The sequence below is a fragment of the Mesoplodon bidens genome, assembly GCF_964165515.1.
Source record: "Mesoplodon bidens genome assembly, chromosome: 13".
Taxonomy (NCBI): Eukaryota; Metazoa; Chordata; class Mammalia; order Artiodactyla; family Ziphiidae; genus Mesoplodon; species Mesoplodon bidens.
This window is the reverse complement of record NC_138169.1, coordinates 8,671,174-8,688,131: the sequence shown is the minus strand read 5'-3', so window position 1 is coordinate 8,688,131 and position 16,958 is coordinate 8,671,174. Positions and strand designations below refer to the sequence as shown.

General features: G+C 41.5%; 1 protein-coding gene across 3 annotated transcripts in view; it reads right to left on the bottom strand.

Annotated features, from left to right (window-relative positions):
• ANAPC5 (anaphase promoting complex subunit 5) overlaps positions 1-15,836 on the bottom strand; it is a 41,297-nt gene extending 25,461 nt beyond the window's left edge. For all 3 annotated transcript variants that reach the window (XM_081251789.1, XM_081251790.1, XM_081251791.1), the window contains exons 1-5: positions 15,504-15,836; positions 12,269-12,348; positions 11,689-11,798; positions 10,625-10,817; positions 3,848-3,914 (exon numbers count right to left, since the gene is read on the bottom strand). In XM_081251789.1, coding sequence (XP_081107915.1) covers positions 3,848-3,914; positions 10,625-10,817; positions 11,689-11,798; positions 12,269-12,348; positions 15,504-15,710 — 657 coding nt within the window. In that variant the 5' untranslated portion in view covers positions 15,711-15,836. The remainder of the gene's footprint in view (positions 1-3,847; positions 3,915-10,624; positions 10,818-11,688; positions 11,799-12,268; positions 12,349-15,503) is intronic.
• Between the last annotated feature and the right edge of the window lie 1,122 nt (positions 15,837-16,958).

Sequence of the window (16,958 nt, the reverse complement as noted above, 5' to 3'; positions counted from 1 at the left end):
TACTACAAGCAACTCTATGCCAATAAAATGGACAACCTGGAAGAAATGGACAAATCCTTAGAAAGGGATAACCTTCCAAGACTGAACCAGGAAGAAACAGAAAATATGAACAGACCAATCACAAGTAATGAAATTGAAACTGTGATTAAAAATCTTCCAACAAACAGAAGTCCAGGACCAGATGGCTTCACAGGTGAATTCTATCAAACATTTAGAGAAGAGCTAACACCCATCCTTCTCAAACTCTTCCAAAAAATTGCGGAGGAAGGAACAATCACAAACACATTCTATGAGGCCACCATCACCCTGATACCAAAACCAGACAAAGATACTACAAAAAAAGAAAATTACACACCAATATCACTGATGAATATAGATGTAAAAATCCTCAACAAAATACTAGCAAACAGAATCCAACAACACATTAAAAGGATCATACACCATGATCAAGTGGGTTTTATCCCAGAGATGCAAGGATTCTTCAATATACACAAATCAATCCATGTGATACACCATATTAACAAATTGAAGAATAAAAACCATATGATCATCTCAATAGATGCAGAAAAAGCTTTTGACAAAATTCAACACCCATTTATGATAAAAACTCTCCAGAAAGTGGGCATAGAGGGAACCTACCTCAACATAATAAAGGCCATATATGACAAACCCACAGCAAACACCATTCTCAATGGTGAAAAACTGAAAGCATTTCCTCTAAGATCAGGAACAAGACAAGGATGTCCACTCTCACCACTGTTATTCAACATAGTCTTGGAAGTCCTAGCCATGGCAATCAGAGAAGAAAAAGAAATAAAAGGAATACAAATTGGAAAAGAAGAAGTAAAACTGTCACTGTTGGCAGATGACATGATACTATACACAGAGACTCCTAAAGATGCCACTGGAAAACTACTAGAGCTAATCAATGAATTTGGTAAAGTTGCAGGATACAAAATTAATGCACAGAAATCTCTTGCATTCCTATACACTAATGCTGAAAAATCTGAAAGAGAAATTAAGTAAACACTCCCATTTACCACTGCAACAAAAAGAATAAAATACCTAGGAATAAACCCACCTAAGGAGACAAAAGACCTGTATGCACAAAACTATAAGACAGTGATGAAAGAAATGAAAGATGATACCAACAGATGGAGAGCTATACCATGTTCTTGGATTAGAAGAATCGATATTGTGAAAATGACTATACTACCCAAAGCAATCTACAGATTCAATGCAATCCCTATCAAATTACCAATGGAATTTTTTACAGAACTAGAACAAAAAATCTTAAAATTTGTATGGAGACACAAAAGACCCCGAATAGCCAAAGCAGTCTTGAGGGAAAAAAACGGAGCTGGAGGAATCAGACTCCCTGACTTCAGACTATACTACAAAGCTACAGTAATCAAGACAATATGGTACTAGCACAAAAACAGAAATATAGATCAATGGAACAGGATAGAAAGCCCAGAGATAAACCCACACACCTGTGGTCAACTAATCTAAGACAAAGGAGGCAAGGATATACAATGGAGAAAAGACAGTCTCTTCAATAAGTGGTGCTGGGAAAACTGGACAGCTACATGTACAAGAATGAAATTAGAACAGTTCCTAACACCATACACAAAAATAAACTCAAAATGGATTCGAGACCTAAATGTAAGACTGGACACTATAAAACTCTTAGAGGAAAACATAGGAAGAACACTCTTTGACATTAATCACAGCAAGATCTTTTTTGATCCACATCCTAGAGTAATGGAAATAAAAACAAAAATAAACAAATGGGACCTAATGAAACTTAAAAGCTTTTGCAAAGCAAAGGAAACTACAAACAAGACGAAAAGACAACCCTCAGAATGGGAGAAAATATTTGCAAATGAATCAACTGACAAAGGATTAATCTCCAAGATATATAAATAGCTCATGCAGCTCAACATTAAAAAAACAAACAACCCAATCCAAAAATGGGCAGAAGACCTAAATAGACATTTCTCCAAAGAGGACATACAGATGGCCAAGAAGCACATCAAAAGCTGCTCAACATCATTAATTATGAGAGAAATGCAAATCAAAACTACAATGAGGTATCACCTCACACCAGTTAGAATGGGCATCATCAGAAAATCTACAAACAATAAATGCTGGAGAGGGTGTGGAGAAAAGGGAACCCTCTTGCACTGCTGGTGGGAATGTAAATTGATAACAGCCACTATGGAGAACAGTATGGAGGTTCCTTGAAAAACTAAAAACAGAATTACCATACGACCCAGCAATCCCACTACCGGGCATATACCCAGAGAAAACCATAATTCAAAAAGACACATGCACCCCAATGTTCATTGCAGCACTATTTACAATAGCCAGGTCATGGAAGCAACCTAAATGGCCATGGACAGACGAGTGGATAAAGAAGATGTGGTACATATATACAATGGAATATTACTCAGCCATAAAAAGGAACGAAATTGGGTCTTTTGTAGAGACATGGATGAATCTAGAGACTGTCATACAGAGTGAAATAAGTCAGAAAGAGAAAAACAAATATCGCATATTAATGCATGTATGTGGAAGCTAGAAAAATGGTACAGATGAACTGGTTTGCAGGGCAGAAATTGAGACACAGATGTAGAGAACAAACGTATGGACACCAAGGGGGGAAAGCGGTGGGGTTGGGGTGGGGTGTGATGAATTGGGAGATTGGGATTGACATGTATACATTGATGTGTATAAAATGGATGACTTGGGCTTCCCTGGTGGCGCAGCGGTTGAGAGTCCGCCTGCTGATGCAGGGGACACGGGTTCATGCCCCGGTCCGGGAAGATCCCACATGCCGTGGAGCGGCTGGGCCCGTGAGCCATGGCCGCTGAGCCTGCGCGTCCAGATCCTGTGCTCCGCAACGGGAGAGGCCACAGCAGTGAGAGGCCCGCGTACCGCAAAAAAAAAAAAAAAGGATGACTAATAAGAACCTGCTATATAAAAAAATAAATAAAATTCAAAAAAAAAGTTAATATGTAGTTCCTCCTGGTCTAATTATAACCTTAAATGTTTATAGTTAAGCCTTTAATCCACCTGTAAAGTACTGAGGTGCAAAGATGAGGTGAAGATCCAGGTCTATTTTCTCCTCTACAGTTAACCAATTGTCTAGATGAGTTTTTCTAATCTGTTTAAAATTCATCTGTAGGGGTGATTCTATCACCTGCATCTAGATCTAAACATTACATCTTTCTGCAGAAAGAAAATTAATAACAAAAATAGGGAAAACTAGAAAAGTAGAGCAAAAATCAAAATTCTATGCTGAAAATAACATGGGAGAAAAGCATCCAGCTTATATTACCAAAAAAAAGGAAAAAGTATGGCTCAAAAACACCAGTAAGAAATGTCTGGGGTAAAAGTGTACCGATGCTTGCAACTTGAAATGTATCAAAAAATAAGATGAAATGGTGGCTATATGGGTAGATATATGATAAACAGAGCAAATACTAATTGTAGGATCTAGATGATGGGTATATGGGTACTCACTATATAATGCTCTTCAATTTGTATTTCTGTTTGAAAATGTCCATGATAAAGTGTTGGGGAAAAGGGAAATAGGTCTTCTAAATCACATTTTTGGGCTGTGTTAGTCACACACCATTACTAAATGAACATGCATTATGACCCTAACAGAGTCAAAAAAATAAAATCACATAGCTACAACTGCATTGTTAGTAAAGAAAAAATGACTAAGAATAAGAATAATGCTGCTTCACTAATAAACCTACTCACATAACAAACATAGGTCATGACATATAATGTCACAGGATTAAAAAAAAAATTCACGACCAATTACAGAACATACCTGTTGAGAAAGAAAAAATTCTGCTTGTTTTTGGGACAGCGGCCCACTGCAAGATACCTCCTCTTCTCTGGAAAAAAAACAAAACAAAAATAATAAAGAATTACACAATAGTGAAAATGATAATGCTTTACAAAGTCAAAAAGATTCTTCATCAGAAAAGTTTAAAATTTTTTTTAATTAATTCTCTCTTCTCAGGAATAGAAAAGACATGCTTGACATGCTTGAAAAGTGACGTTGAATGACCTGCCGAAGTTCACATGATATAATTATGGACAGATGTAGATCTCAACTGTACATAGCCTCCAGCATGATCTTTCTAAAATGCAAGTCTATCGTCCCTGATTTAAAGCGCTCCTGTGGTATCTCATCACCTTCCAGAATAAAGTCTGCACTGCTTAGCGGGGCAGGTGCAATGCTTCCTGAGTGCTCCTACCTCTCTCCTCTGCCTTCTCTTTCTCACCCACACCCCAGCCCTGATGAACTCCTTACAATCTCCTATCATGCCAAGATGCCCCCCTGCTTCCTCAACCTGCAGGGCCCATTTTCCATCCACTGTTGCACTGTTGTACCATCCGTCATTCAAGAATACCTCAAGTGTCATATCCTCCAAGAATCTCTCCTGACATCTCTCATTTGAGCTCCCACTGTCTCCCAGAGATTGGGGTCACTGCATCTAGCACTGCCACACTGGCTGTTCTTACTTATATTTGTATATGAACACCCAGTCCGTGCCCAGGCACACAATGGGCACTCAGAGTTTGAGAAATGAATGAATAAAAAGTCTCTAACTCCTCGCTGCACATGTAAGATGGTGCTGTATTCAAGAACAAGAAAAAGAGGTGTTATCTAAGAAATAACCTTTTGCCTGGAAGTTTAGATCACACAGAACCAACCAACAAGAAATATACTGATATAAATCTAGACTTGAGAAATCTATACATGCACAGTCTTATTTTTGAGAGCAAAGTATGAATAATACCCTTTTGCCACATGACTGAATAAATCTCTATACAGGATTACAATAAGTAGAAAAATCAGTATTTACTCATCAGTAATATTTTTAAAAGCATTCTGCATCTAATACAGCAGTTCTCAAACTGTTTCATGCAAACAATATGTAAACAGGTATTCCAAAAGAAAAGAAAATGCTGCTGAGGTTAAATCACTTGGGGAAAGCTGTACACCCTCTCTTCCTTGGGAGATTCATGCATGATACACATTAGAGAAATCCAACAGAGAGACACTTTATTCACTTTTGTTTAATGTACCATTTACCAAACTCATTTGAATGAAGAACCCCTTCCTCACATCTCTCAAGAAGCACTAGTGTTCCACAGAAAGCACTTTGGGAAGAGCTGCTCTGGTAGTCTCTTGGTTACGTTTCTGATACAAAGCAGCAAGCATATCAGATTCTACAGGTATCGGAGCCGCCAAGGACCAGCCCTGACCAGCATAACAAAGATCAGTGAAACGACAGTGACCTAGAGGGAAATGGAAAGAAAATTCACAGGCCACGTTCTCAAATGGAAAACAGCTAAGTGTCCGGGCAATAAGAAGCCCTTTTCTCTTAACATATGCTTCAAAGAAAGTAAGCCCAAGGCTTGCAATAAATATGACTGTACACAAAAAGGCTAGAGACAGACAAGGATCTGAATGAAATGGGACACACCACTCCCGGGCCCACCCTCCTCTAAGGTCCATGATGCTCACTGTTACCAAATGCTTTATTTACTTAAACCCTTCCCCCCAAAAAGATTTGAGGTAGCTTATAACACAGGACACGAGAACAATAAGGTTAATAAAACAGAAAGAGAAAACCAGAATCACATAAAACGAAATTGCTACAAATGAAGGCAAACACATTTGCTATAAATGAAGATCAAGTTTGGCTCTGGCTTCCATGGTGCCAACAGTGGCCGACGTGAACAAGCTTGGAAAGAGCAAGTAAAAACACCACGGCCCAAACCATCCTTTTACTGACTCCTTCTTTGCCTCCTCAGGGCCTCAAACACATGCCAGAGAAAGTAACTCTTAAAAAGCCACAAAGGGGGACTTCCCTGGTGGTGCAGTGGCTAAGATTCCATGCTCCCAACGCAGGGGGCCCAGGTTCGATCCCTGGTCAGGGAACTAAACCCCGCATGCAGCAACTAAAAGCCTCACATGCTGCAACTAAAGGTCCTGCACGTGACAACAAAGATCCCAAGGGCCACAACTAAGACCCAATGCAGCCAAATAAATAAATTAAAAAAAAAAAGCCACAAATGTATTCAATTTAGGAAGGGGGTTACTCCTTTAGGAAAAGGACTCAAGTATACCTTGTTTATGAATCCCATTACCAGTTGAGACAGAATTTTAGACTTACAAGTGCTATAAATCAAAGGCATTTAACCTGGGTCCACGGATGGGCTTTAGGAGCCCATGAACCTTGTAAAACTGCATGCAAAATATGCATTTTTAATGTGGGGATAGTACATGGCATTCATCAGATTCTCAAAAGGACTCTGGAAACTCCTCTAAAGGGCTCAAATCACCCACTATAACTGAAATTTTTAAAATATAACATCGGATTAAACAATCAACAAACTGGGGTGTTTATGTACTTGCAATGCATAAAACACAAGTCTAGGTCCCCCAAGAAAATGTCTTAATGGGCTTACAGTCTTGGTGAAGGTTAAGACCAGCCCATGTGAAAAGATGGCAATAAACAATAAATACCAAGAATTAATATGATCTCGCACTTAGAAAAGGGAGAAATCACTCCAGCTGAAGTGGTGAGGACCCTGAAAGTTGGCAAGGAGTGAAGAAATGACAAGGAAGGAAGAAGGCATTCCAGGAAAGGAAACCAAAAGATGCAGAATGGGAAAATGCCTGGCCTGTTAGAGGGATACAAGCACACCTGGCTGGCTGGGGTAAAGGATCCAAGTTGAGGAACAGAAATTAAGGTCAGAAAGGTCAACTGTGGAAGGCCTCAAATACCAGGCTGGGAGACTTTGTGAATCTCTGGAAACTTCTGAGCAGGGTGATGACAAGACAAAAGCAGGGGAGGGGAAGGACTGAGATTGGGAACAGTTACTAAACAGCCAGGAGGCCATGAGGACCTGAACCCTTCTGAGGTGTGTGACCGGAGCGGTGATCCAACCCCTCCTCCCGACTTGTGTGCTCAGGCCACACTGTCCTCTGTCTGTCCCTCCAATATGTCAGCTTGTCCTGTCTTGGGAGCTGTGAGTCTGCATGTGCTCTGGCAACTCTTCTCGGGGCTGGCTCCTTCGTCACCTAGCTCCCAGTCTTAAAGGGCCCTTCCCTGACAGCACCCCACAGTTATTCTGTATCCCTGTGTCCCAGTCATTCCTTTCCTGCACTGACACTCTCTGAGATTACATTACTTATTAATTTAGTTACCTCTCGATTACCTGACCCTCCCCACATAACTCCATGAGGACAGGGACCTTCTCCTCTGTGCTGACAGCATAGCAGCTAGCATAGTGCTTGGCACACCAGAAGCACTGAGTAAGTATTTGCTGAATCAATTAATGAATTTGGGAGATTTATATTAAATCACTGGCAAGTGAAGAAATGCCAGAGAACTTCTACTTTTGTTAGGTCTTTTGAGAAGCACGGAGAAGATGTAGTTCCAGCAGCTTGCAGACTAGTAGCCTCCGCTGCAAACTCACAAGGTGTAACCCTGTAAGCCCCCCTCTCTTACTGCAGGAAACAAATGCTGCCCTGTAGCAACAACGAGCAAATGAAAAGCTGAAGCTAAATGTCAGTCTGTACTTTCTTCTGTAATTGGATTTCTAAAAAACACCTGATAAACTTTTGTTCACTAAATATTTATTCCCTCCCTTCTAAATTAACAGGTGGGCCCCCCTTTTTCAAACAGTAGTAATTTCATTGTAGGATGGGAGATTTGCGAGCTAGTCAATGTTATTCTGGCCTTTCTAATTTTAATACAAATTTCTAGGGCAAGAAAAATAATTTCCCTGAAGAAAGCAAGACCTAAAAACATTCCAATAACTAAGAAAGGAAGGGAGGGAGGGAGGAAGGGAAGAAAGAAAGGAAGAAAATGAAAGGGCTAAAGTGAGAAGCCTCTCATAATGCAATAAAACACTAGAAAAGAGCACAAAAAGAAAAAAAAATGAAATTTTCCTTTTTAAAAGAATCAAGAAATGTATGTAAATATACATTATGAAATTTTAAAAATCCTATAACAAGTCAAAATCATTTCTTTTTGGACAAAGAATTATAATACTTAAGTAGAATAATATTTAAATAATACATTTCTTCTATTTCAGTAATGAAATTCAGTTTACTAAATGCACACTATTTTCTGAAACCATACACCTTAACAGTATACACACTATTATTACACACAAATGAATTCTTAGATTAGAATAAAAACAAAATGATGCAGTTAGACCTAATTAAATCAGATTAATTTAGGAGAAAGTCAAACCTAAATAAGAAAAGCTTGAATTTTAACATTTCTGAAGAACTGACATTCTGCTACTTTAAGCATATAAAGTAGCTAGGACAAAGATTACATTGTCTCCTGGAACCCTTCCTCAGGGGAATTAAACAAAAGAGAAATTAGAGAAGAAGAATAGTGAATATTTGTCAAATGTTTAAATTTAAAGGCACAGTTCTAAACACTTCATATAGATTTATCATTTAATTCTCAAAATAACCTTCTGAGGAGGTGACATGAGCCCCATTTTGCAGATGAGAAAACTGAGGTACAGAGAGGGTGACTTGCCCAAGGTCTTAAGGGAATAAGTGGAGGAGCCAGAATTCAAATCCAGGGGTCTGACTCCAGGGCCAGACTCAATCCTACAAGGTACTGCCTTTCCACTAGATGAGAAGCCTCTTTGAGCAACTCTGAGTTTTTGGAAGTACTTACTGGTACTACAATCTTCTTGCTCCCAGAGTGTGCTGAACAAATCACATAACTGTACAAAGGCCACTCATAGGAACTGCAGGGAAATATTCTCTGGCTACACACACAGACCTCCCCCAGCCCCCAAGGGGGTTAGCCAGTCTACATAGGGCAGCTGGGGCTTACTTCTCTCAGAGCTCTGAACACATTGTTACTTGTAGTGATCTCTTTGGGTGCCAGTCTTCCTCACCAGACTGTGGGCTCCCTGAGATCAGGAAATACAAAACACACACACACACACACACTCCCTCTCTCTTTATATGCTTTTCCCTCCAAATATAAGTAGTCTATTTGGGAGGTGATCCCAGGTAACAGCTGGGGAGAGGGGACGTGAGACAGTGAAGGGAAGTCAATACAAAGTGCTTTATGGGGCCAGTTACCAGTGTGGGCGATGAATGATGTGTTCTGATTCTCTGCATTCATTCATCCAACACATATTCACAGACATTACAAGCCAAGCACTGAGGAAAATGAGGTGAAATACGACAGAGAAGGGTCTTAGCTCTTGAAGGGGTGCGAAGCCAAATACAAATGAGTCTAAGTAAATAAATGCAAAAAGTTACTTAGTGAGGAGAGCTATGGAAGAAATAAAGAAGTTGGAAGTATTTAGGATGAAGGTTACTTCAGACATGTGGTCAGAGAAGGCCTGTGTGAGGACACGGGAGCTGAGATCTGAACGGTGAAAGGGAATGAACGGTGAAAGGGAGCGAGCGAGGTGAGAAGCCAGGGAGAGCCTGCCAGGCACCCTGAGGCAGACCTCGGCTTGGTATTGAAGAAACTGAAAGCAAGCCAGAGCAGTCAGAGTCTGACAGTGAAGGGAAAGTAAGGAGAAAGAGGTAGGGAAGATGACAGGGGCCAGATCATGCAAGTAATGAGGCCACAGTAGCTCAGATTTCTGTCTAAATTCCATGTATATAGTCAAGGAGCGCTTGGGGCATAAGAACACATGGTGTGATTTACATCATAATGGTTCCCTTGGATGCTGCAGGAAAAACTGATAGTAAGAAGACAAGAGTGGAGGCAAGGAAAGCAGTGGGGAGGCTAGAGCAGTCATCCAGGAAAGAGATTCGGTGCTTAGACCACAGGGGAAGCAGCAGCGATGGACAGAAGTGAACTAATTCCAAACATATTGAGAAGGACTGGCTGCAGGGGTGAAGGAGGGGGAGGACGCAGGGACATGCCTAGGCTTTGAGCTTAAACAACTAGGTGAGCAGTGGCACTACATCCCCAGGCTTAAACTTCAGGAGGCATTCAATAAATTTTCACTGCATTAATCAATTGTTAATTCACTGTGATATAATGAACAGTACCGCTCAGGGTCCCAGCAGAAAACAAATGGCATATTCAAATGGGATAACTTGAGAAGAGTTTAATAAAGGGCCAGTTACAAAAATAGGGGCAGGGGATGGATAAGCCATAGCGGGTAATATAGTCCCCAGGGCTGGTAATAGTGGGGCACCTTCTGCACCGGGCCTGGGAAACCTTCCCAGTTACTAGACCCCTGAGGTATGCAGAGCAGGCCACCTGACAGAGGCTGTGACCCTACAGCCAGCCCACCGTGACCCCGAAGGAAGGGAGCCAGTGAATCAAAACCTTGACCTCACTCTCCTTGACCCTCTGGATTTCCCACCAGTGCCTCTCAATCAGAAGTTAGAGGGCAAGGAGCTTACTGATGCAGCCCGTAAGGGTGAACTTCCTGGATCTGGAGGGACAAAAAGATGACAGCCAGCACATGAACTCTGGATGAATGAGTTCATCCAGAACGAGGATGAATGAGGATTTACTGCTCCCGTAATGACGCTATTTCACAGGAAAGGGATTCCCGCCAGAAAAACCCAACTTACCTTATAGATACATCAAGTTCTTCTTTTTCCATTTTTCTTTCACTCTCCTCTCTGCTGGCCAGTTCCATATCAGCATCCTCCACCGTCTTTTTCTCACCATTCTGGAAGTACTGCTGAAGGGCAGTGTACAGTTTAAACACTTGACTGAAAGAAAGCTTACTGTAGGCCAAGATCATGTGACGCAGAAACAAACCTATGAAACAAGACAGAGAGGAGGTGAAGGCATTAACTTGAAATCCAGGCTACAAAAAGTTGATGACTATTTGTTGCAGTTCTTCCTCTAAAATAATCAAAAAAAAAAAAAAAAGACACTTGCAGCTGCTGTTCCCCTCCGCATAGAATCTTCTTTCACCACCTTTTACGAAGCTGATTTTCTCTTTATGTTAAAGGCTCAGTCCTCCCACCCGCACTCCACTCTTTATCCAGCCAATGTATCCTTCCGTGACTGTTACAACATCTGAGGTGATCCTATTTGTTTACTTTCTACTGTCTGTCTGCTCCTCTGCCCACAACCACAAGAAAGCAATCTCCATAAGAGGAAGTTTCCAGTCTCTCTTAAAGTCCAGAGCCTGGCACATGGAAGATCAATAAATAACTGATGGTAAATAACCTAAAAACTACCAGGAAAAAAACTCCAGATGGATGGGGTATGACTATACCGCTAACAGAAAAGTGTCAAGAAACTTCATATATACCCTTGCCTTATAAACTATATGAGTAATCTACTCTTACTTACCTCTCTTCATAAAAGTTTAGTTGGTGACCCTGACTCAGTCGTACAATGTGGACAAGTGAGCAGGGGACTGTGAGAAAGAGGTGACGAGCCCTAAAAGGCTCCGCGACCAGGCTAATACTCTGACGACAGTAGACAAAACAGAAGATGCTTTTCCACAAGACAGTTATTTAAACACAGGTCAAAATGGCAAGGCGATGAATACAAACTATAACATGTCCGACATCCCCACTGTGTGTGCTCAGATACAGCAGAGTAACGACAGATGTGATTTACAGAGCAGTTCACTTCAGTGAAAATATTCTCTGCTCTCCTTAGAAGAACTTCATACCTACTACACTCGTTTTGTGAACCTCTGGTTCAGTTCCAGAAAAAGAATCTGAAAGGTCATCAAAAAATTGTTCCATATCCTTCAATTCGCCTTCAGCCATCAGTTTGATTCTGAACAAGAAAAATGAGGTGTGTATTTTAGGAAGGCCCTTTGAACATCTTCCCACATTTCATATTACACAATCATCTAAAATAAATCTATTTTAAAAACAATTCAGAGATTCATATAAAATGGTGGCACACAAAACAAATCTGATAATCCAAAATGCCACTCCCATATTCTGAAAAGTATCATTGCTGATGTTTTCTTGATTATAAAATTTCTCAAGGTTACATATCAGCCAGTAAAAATAAAATTCTCTGCAACAGCTAAAAGGAGCAATGTAGATCTGTACAGAATAATAAATTTTTAAGCAGTATGTTTAATGATGTCCATTTTTCAAAAAAAATTAAATACATGTACTTAAGAAACAACCTAGAATAATAAAGTTTTTTTTTAAGGAATTAATCACCATGTGCCCTCTTCTAAGTTTTATCTACTTTGACATCTTTTCATATATACAGAAGAAAATGAAGCTTACCTGATCTGTACTGAATTTGCCAGCTGAGGACAAGATTCTTCAATTAACTTGTAAAGTTTAGACAGCGTAATATCTGGGCCCTGGGTAAAGGACAGAAAGGTTACAGAAAATTTTTAAAGAGCTGGAGATGGATAAACATCTGCAAACATGAATTCATTTATCAACCTCTCTGCTTTACAATCATTCCAAATATGAAATCTCAAATCAGGAAGAGAAAAAAACCTAGCTGCATAAAATGCTAAAGTAATACCTCATATTTGCATAGCATTCTCTTTTAGTTAGAGGAATGACTTAAATGCAAAAAAAGCGCAGAATCTGTAGTCTGAGGTTCCTTCCTTCTCAGTGTTGCAATCATGGCAAAGTTGTAGCCTCCCTGAGCCCAAGTTTCCTTCATCAGTGAGATGAAGATAATAATAACCTCCCTTGTTTGTGGCAAAGATTAAGTAAAATAATTCAAATTGTTTCGTAGCCTGGAGAACATTATACAAACACAGGGGTCCTATTTTCCATAAACATAATCTCATTTGATCCTCCAAAACACTGTAAGGTAGGCAGTCATACTACGTGCCCAAGTCCATAAAAGGTACCATTAGAGGCAGAGAGTATGCAACCTCAGCTATCAAGAAGGTTACAACCTAGCTGAGGTTTAAAACTAAACACTGAATATTTGGGGAACAGTAAGTTCAGTAGGTCAATTTTAGATGTGGATAACCCAGCAATCCCACTTCTGGGGCAAGTATGTTCCATGTGCATTGTTTGAAATGAAGAAAAACTAAAAAGAACCTATAAATCCATGAATAAAGAGTTCATTTTTAATTTAAAAATTTTAATATTAATTAAAAGCATGAGTTAAATTATGTTTCTTTTCTTACTGTGGAAAACAATGCAGTCGTTAAAAAGAATGAAGTAGATCTACTCAAATAGGCTGACAAGAAAAGACCTCCAAGACTTAAGTGAAAGGAATAAGCTGTAGAATAGAAGTAGCATTCATGTAAAAAAAAAGGGGGGGGAATTAAATTAAAAGGATATATGTATATATACTTATAATCATATGCATTTACCTATCTATACACAGATACACACAGCAAAGGGCCTAGAAAGATCCATTCTGAACTGTTACTCAATAAATAGTTGAATGGGGCTTCCCTGGTGGAGCAGTGGTTAAGAATCCGCCTGCCAATGCAGGAGACACGGGTTCGAGCCCTGGTCCGGGAAGATACAACATGCCACAGAGCAACTAAGCCCGTGTGCCACAACTACCGAGCCCACACGCCACAACTACTGAAGCCTGTGCTCCTAGAGCCCGTGCTCGGCAACAAGAGAAGCCACCGCAATGAGAAGCCGGCGCACTGCAACTAAGAGTAGCCCCCGCTCGCCGCAACCAGAGAAAGCCCGCGTGCAGCAATGAAGACCCAATGCAGCCAAAAATAAATAAATTAATAAATAAATTAATTTTATAAATAAATAAATAGTTGAATGAAGGCACATTAACCATGATAATCTCTGAGAGGGAACAGGATTAGAGGGCCTGCAGAAGAACCATAACCTTTCACTCCATCAATTTTAGCATCATTTAAAGTTTTTACAATGAATCTTCATGTATTAGTTGAGTAGTTAAAAATTAGCTAAGTTTTAAAGCCAAACAATAAGCAAAGAAGTAAAGGCTGGAATTTTGCTAGACGAATTCTATATACACATTGATTAAAACTGCACAGTAGTGGGAGTTCCCTGGTGGCCTAGTGGTTAGGATTCCGGTGTTCACTGCTGTGGCCGGCTTCAATCCCTGGTCAGGGAGCTGAGATCCTGCAAGCCCTGCAGCGCAGCTCCGCCTCCCGCCCCCCACTGCCAAACAAAACAAAACAAAACAAAACAAAACAAAATAAACTACACGATAGTTAGCCAGGCAAAAAAACAGAAGGAGAATCCAAGACACAAAAGACAGCAAGAACAAAGGCAGAAAAACACATGAGCTGAGACACCAGAATTATTTTGTTTCTTTTCTCTATCAAATTTTTTAGTATTATGACTTTTATTTGAATAATGGGGAAATGCACTTATAATAGTAATGTAGATAGGACTGGGAGCTGCAAGTTATGGGGACCCCACTACTTTTTTTTTTTTTTTCTTTTTTTTTTGCGGTACGGGGGCCTCTCACTGTTGTGGTTTCTCCCATTATGGAGCACAGGCTCCGGACGCGCAGGCTCAGCGGCCATGGCTCACGGGCCCAGCCCCTCCGCGGCATGTGGGATCTTCCCGGACCGGGGCACGAACCCGTGGCCCCTGCATCGGCAGGCGGACCCTCAACCACTGTGCCACCGCGGAAGACCCGACTCCACTACTTTTATTTAACTAACTGGGCAAGCCACTTACGCTGTGTCCTCAGTACCCCTTCTCCCCCTGCCCCCAAAAAGGTGATGGATTAAAAAAAGCCCTTTATCAACTATACAGTACTAGGCTTTGGGGATACAAAGTAATGCCCTCACGTAGGTTACAGTCTAGTAGGGGAGAGAGACATCACTCATATAATCACACAAATAAATGGAAAAACCACAACTGATATAAGGGAAAGTGCATGCCCTATTCCTATGAGATTAAAATGAAAATAGCTAAAATTGACTGAGCATTTACTATGTGCCATACACTGTAAAGCGTTCCCATGGATCTTCTAACTTAATACGGCCATCACATGACAGTTTCTATTATTGCTTTCATTTTACAGAGAGAAAGCAAAGACCCAAATAAGTTATGGAACTTGCCCAAGTCGCACAGCGGGTAAGTGGTGGAGCTACAACCTCAGTCTGCAAAACGAAATAAAACATGTAACGTGCTTAGTACACAGTAAGTGTTCAATCAATGTTGGCTGTTACTTTTATGTCATTGTTACCACTTATTACGGTCTTCTGGGGTACAGAGCCTGTAACTGTGTCTCCAACGATCAGGCCTACATGTAGCCTCATTCTACAGAAGACGGAGGATCTGAGAAAATAACTCTTCTCCCAGTCACTCAGCTAATAAATGCTGGAGCCAGATAAAAACCTGCTCCCCAAAAATTAATGTAAAGTGCCTGGTCCATCGTTAAGTACTCACTAAGTGTTAGTTGGTGGTATTAACTATATTTTTCGCGATCCTTCACGGCAGAGAGTGTCTGATGAACCCCCGTGCCCCCAGCCAAGGAGCTGTCCGGCACAGAGCAGGTGCTTAGTAAGGGTTTGCTGAATGAGCAGGAGCCCCTCACCTGCAGCAGCGGCAGGAGCAGCTGGTTGAGCCTCCGCCGCTCCATGAGGCTAACGGCGCCCTCGCCAGTGCGGCCCATCTCGTTCAGCAGCACCAACACCGCGATTTTATACGGCGTCACCCAGTCCTTGATACCGAACACGTTGGCGTGCACCACCCCATTGGTCATCATGGGGTTGAAGTACAGGCTCTCGTGGACGCTGGCCATGGCGCCCCAGGACTAAGTCCAGGAGCCTTGGTGCGCACCGCGGCCAGGTTCCCGCTCCGCGCACGCCACCACCCGCCCTAGGCCTCCGCCCGCCGGCGCCGTATCCCAGGAAAACTGGCATCCTCCCGACGGCACGCCGTCGGCCAATCAGAGCAACCAGACCAGAGCACGAGGGAGCGCTACAGCCAATCAAAATGCCTAGAAGTACTGTGTAGGGTGGGGCAAAGGCGGTGCACCTAAAGACTGAGTCCCTACAGAAACTCTTGCGGAAGGAGAGCAGGTTCCCTGTCCGCGTGGACTGGCACCGAGTGAAAGTGAGTCGAAGCTTGCGGGCAAGGTCTGAACGGCCAGCAGGGCTGCCCAGTTTGTTCATTTAATTTGAAAATAATTAAAATTAAATTCAAAAATGATTGCGTTTAAAAGCAAAGAAGTTAGGGAATTCTTTGGTGGTTCAGTGGTTAGTACTCTGCGCTTCCACTGCAGAGGCTCGGGTTCCATTCCTGGTCGGGGAACTAAGATCCCGCATGCCGCGTGGCACGGCCGTAAGTAAATAAATAAATGTAATAGCAAGTCTGCCACTGAGGACAACAACAAAAAAAGCAACGAAGTTAAACTTGCACTTTTAAATTTTGTATTTTATTCATTATGCTAATTTTTTAATTCAAAGTTTGGAAGTTTCATTTCGCTCTTTTTTTAATGCGTGAATAAACATTTTTTTCCTCGGTATTTCACAAACGCCATGTGCAGACAGCCAGGTCAGGTTGCAAGTGGCCATGTATCCTTACGTGTAATAGGAGATAATTGTCACCTCCGTGTGGGGAATCTCAGTTTCCTACCTAATATTATATTCTGGCATTCATGGCCCTCAAAATCAATCCCTAGGGCTCCCCTGGTGGCGCAGTGGTTGAGAATCTGCCTGCTAATGCAGGGAACACGGGTTCGAGCTCTGGTCTGGGAGGATCCCACATGCCGCGGAGCAACTAGGCCCGGGAGCCACAACTACTGAGCCTGCGCGTCTGGAGCCTGTGCTCCTCAACAAGAGAGGCCGCGACAGTGAGAGGCTCGCATACCGCGATGAAGAGTGGCCCCCGCTTGCCGCAACTAGAGAAAGCCCTCGCACAGAAACGAAGACCCAACACAGACAAAAATAAATAAAACCCCAAGATCACTAAAAAAAAAAAAAAAAAAAAAAAAAAATCGATCCCTAGACAATAGTTTTAATCCAAGTTTTCACAACTTCCCTTCCAT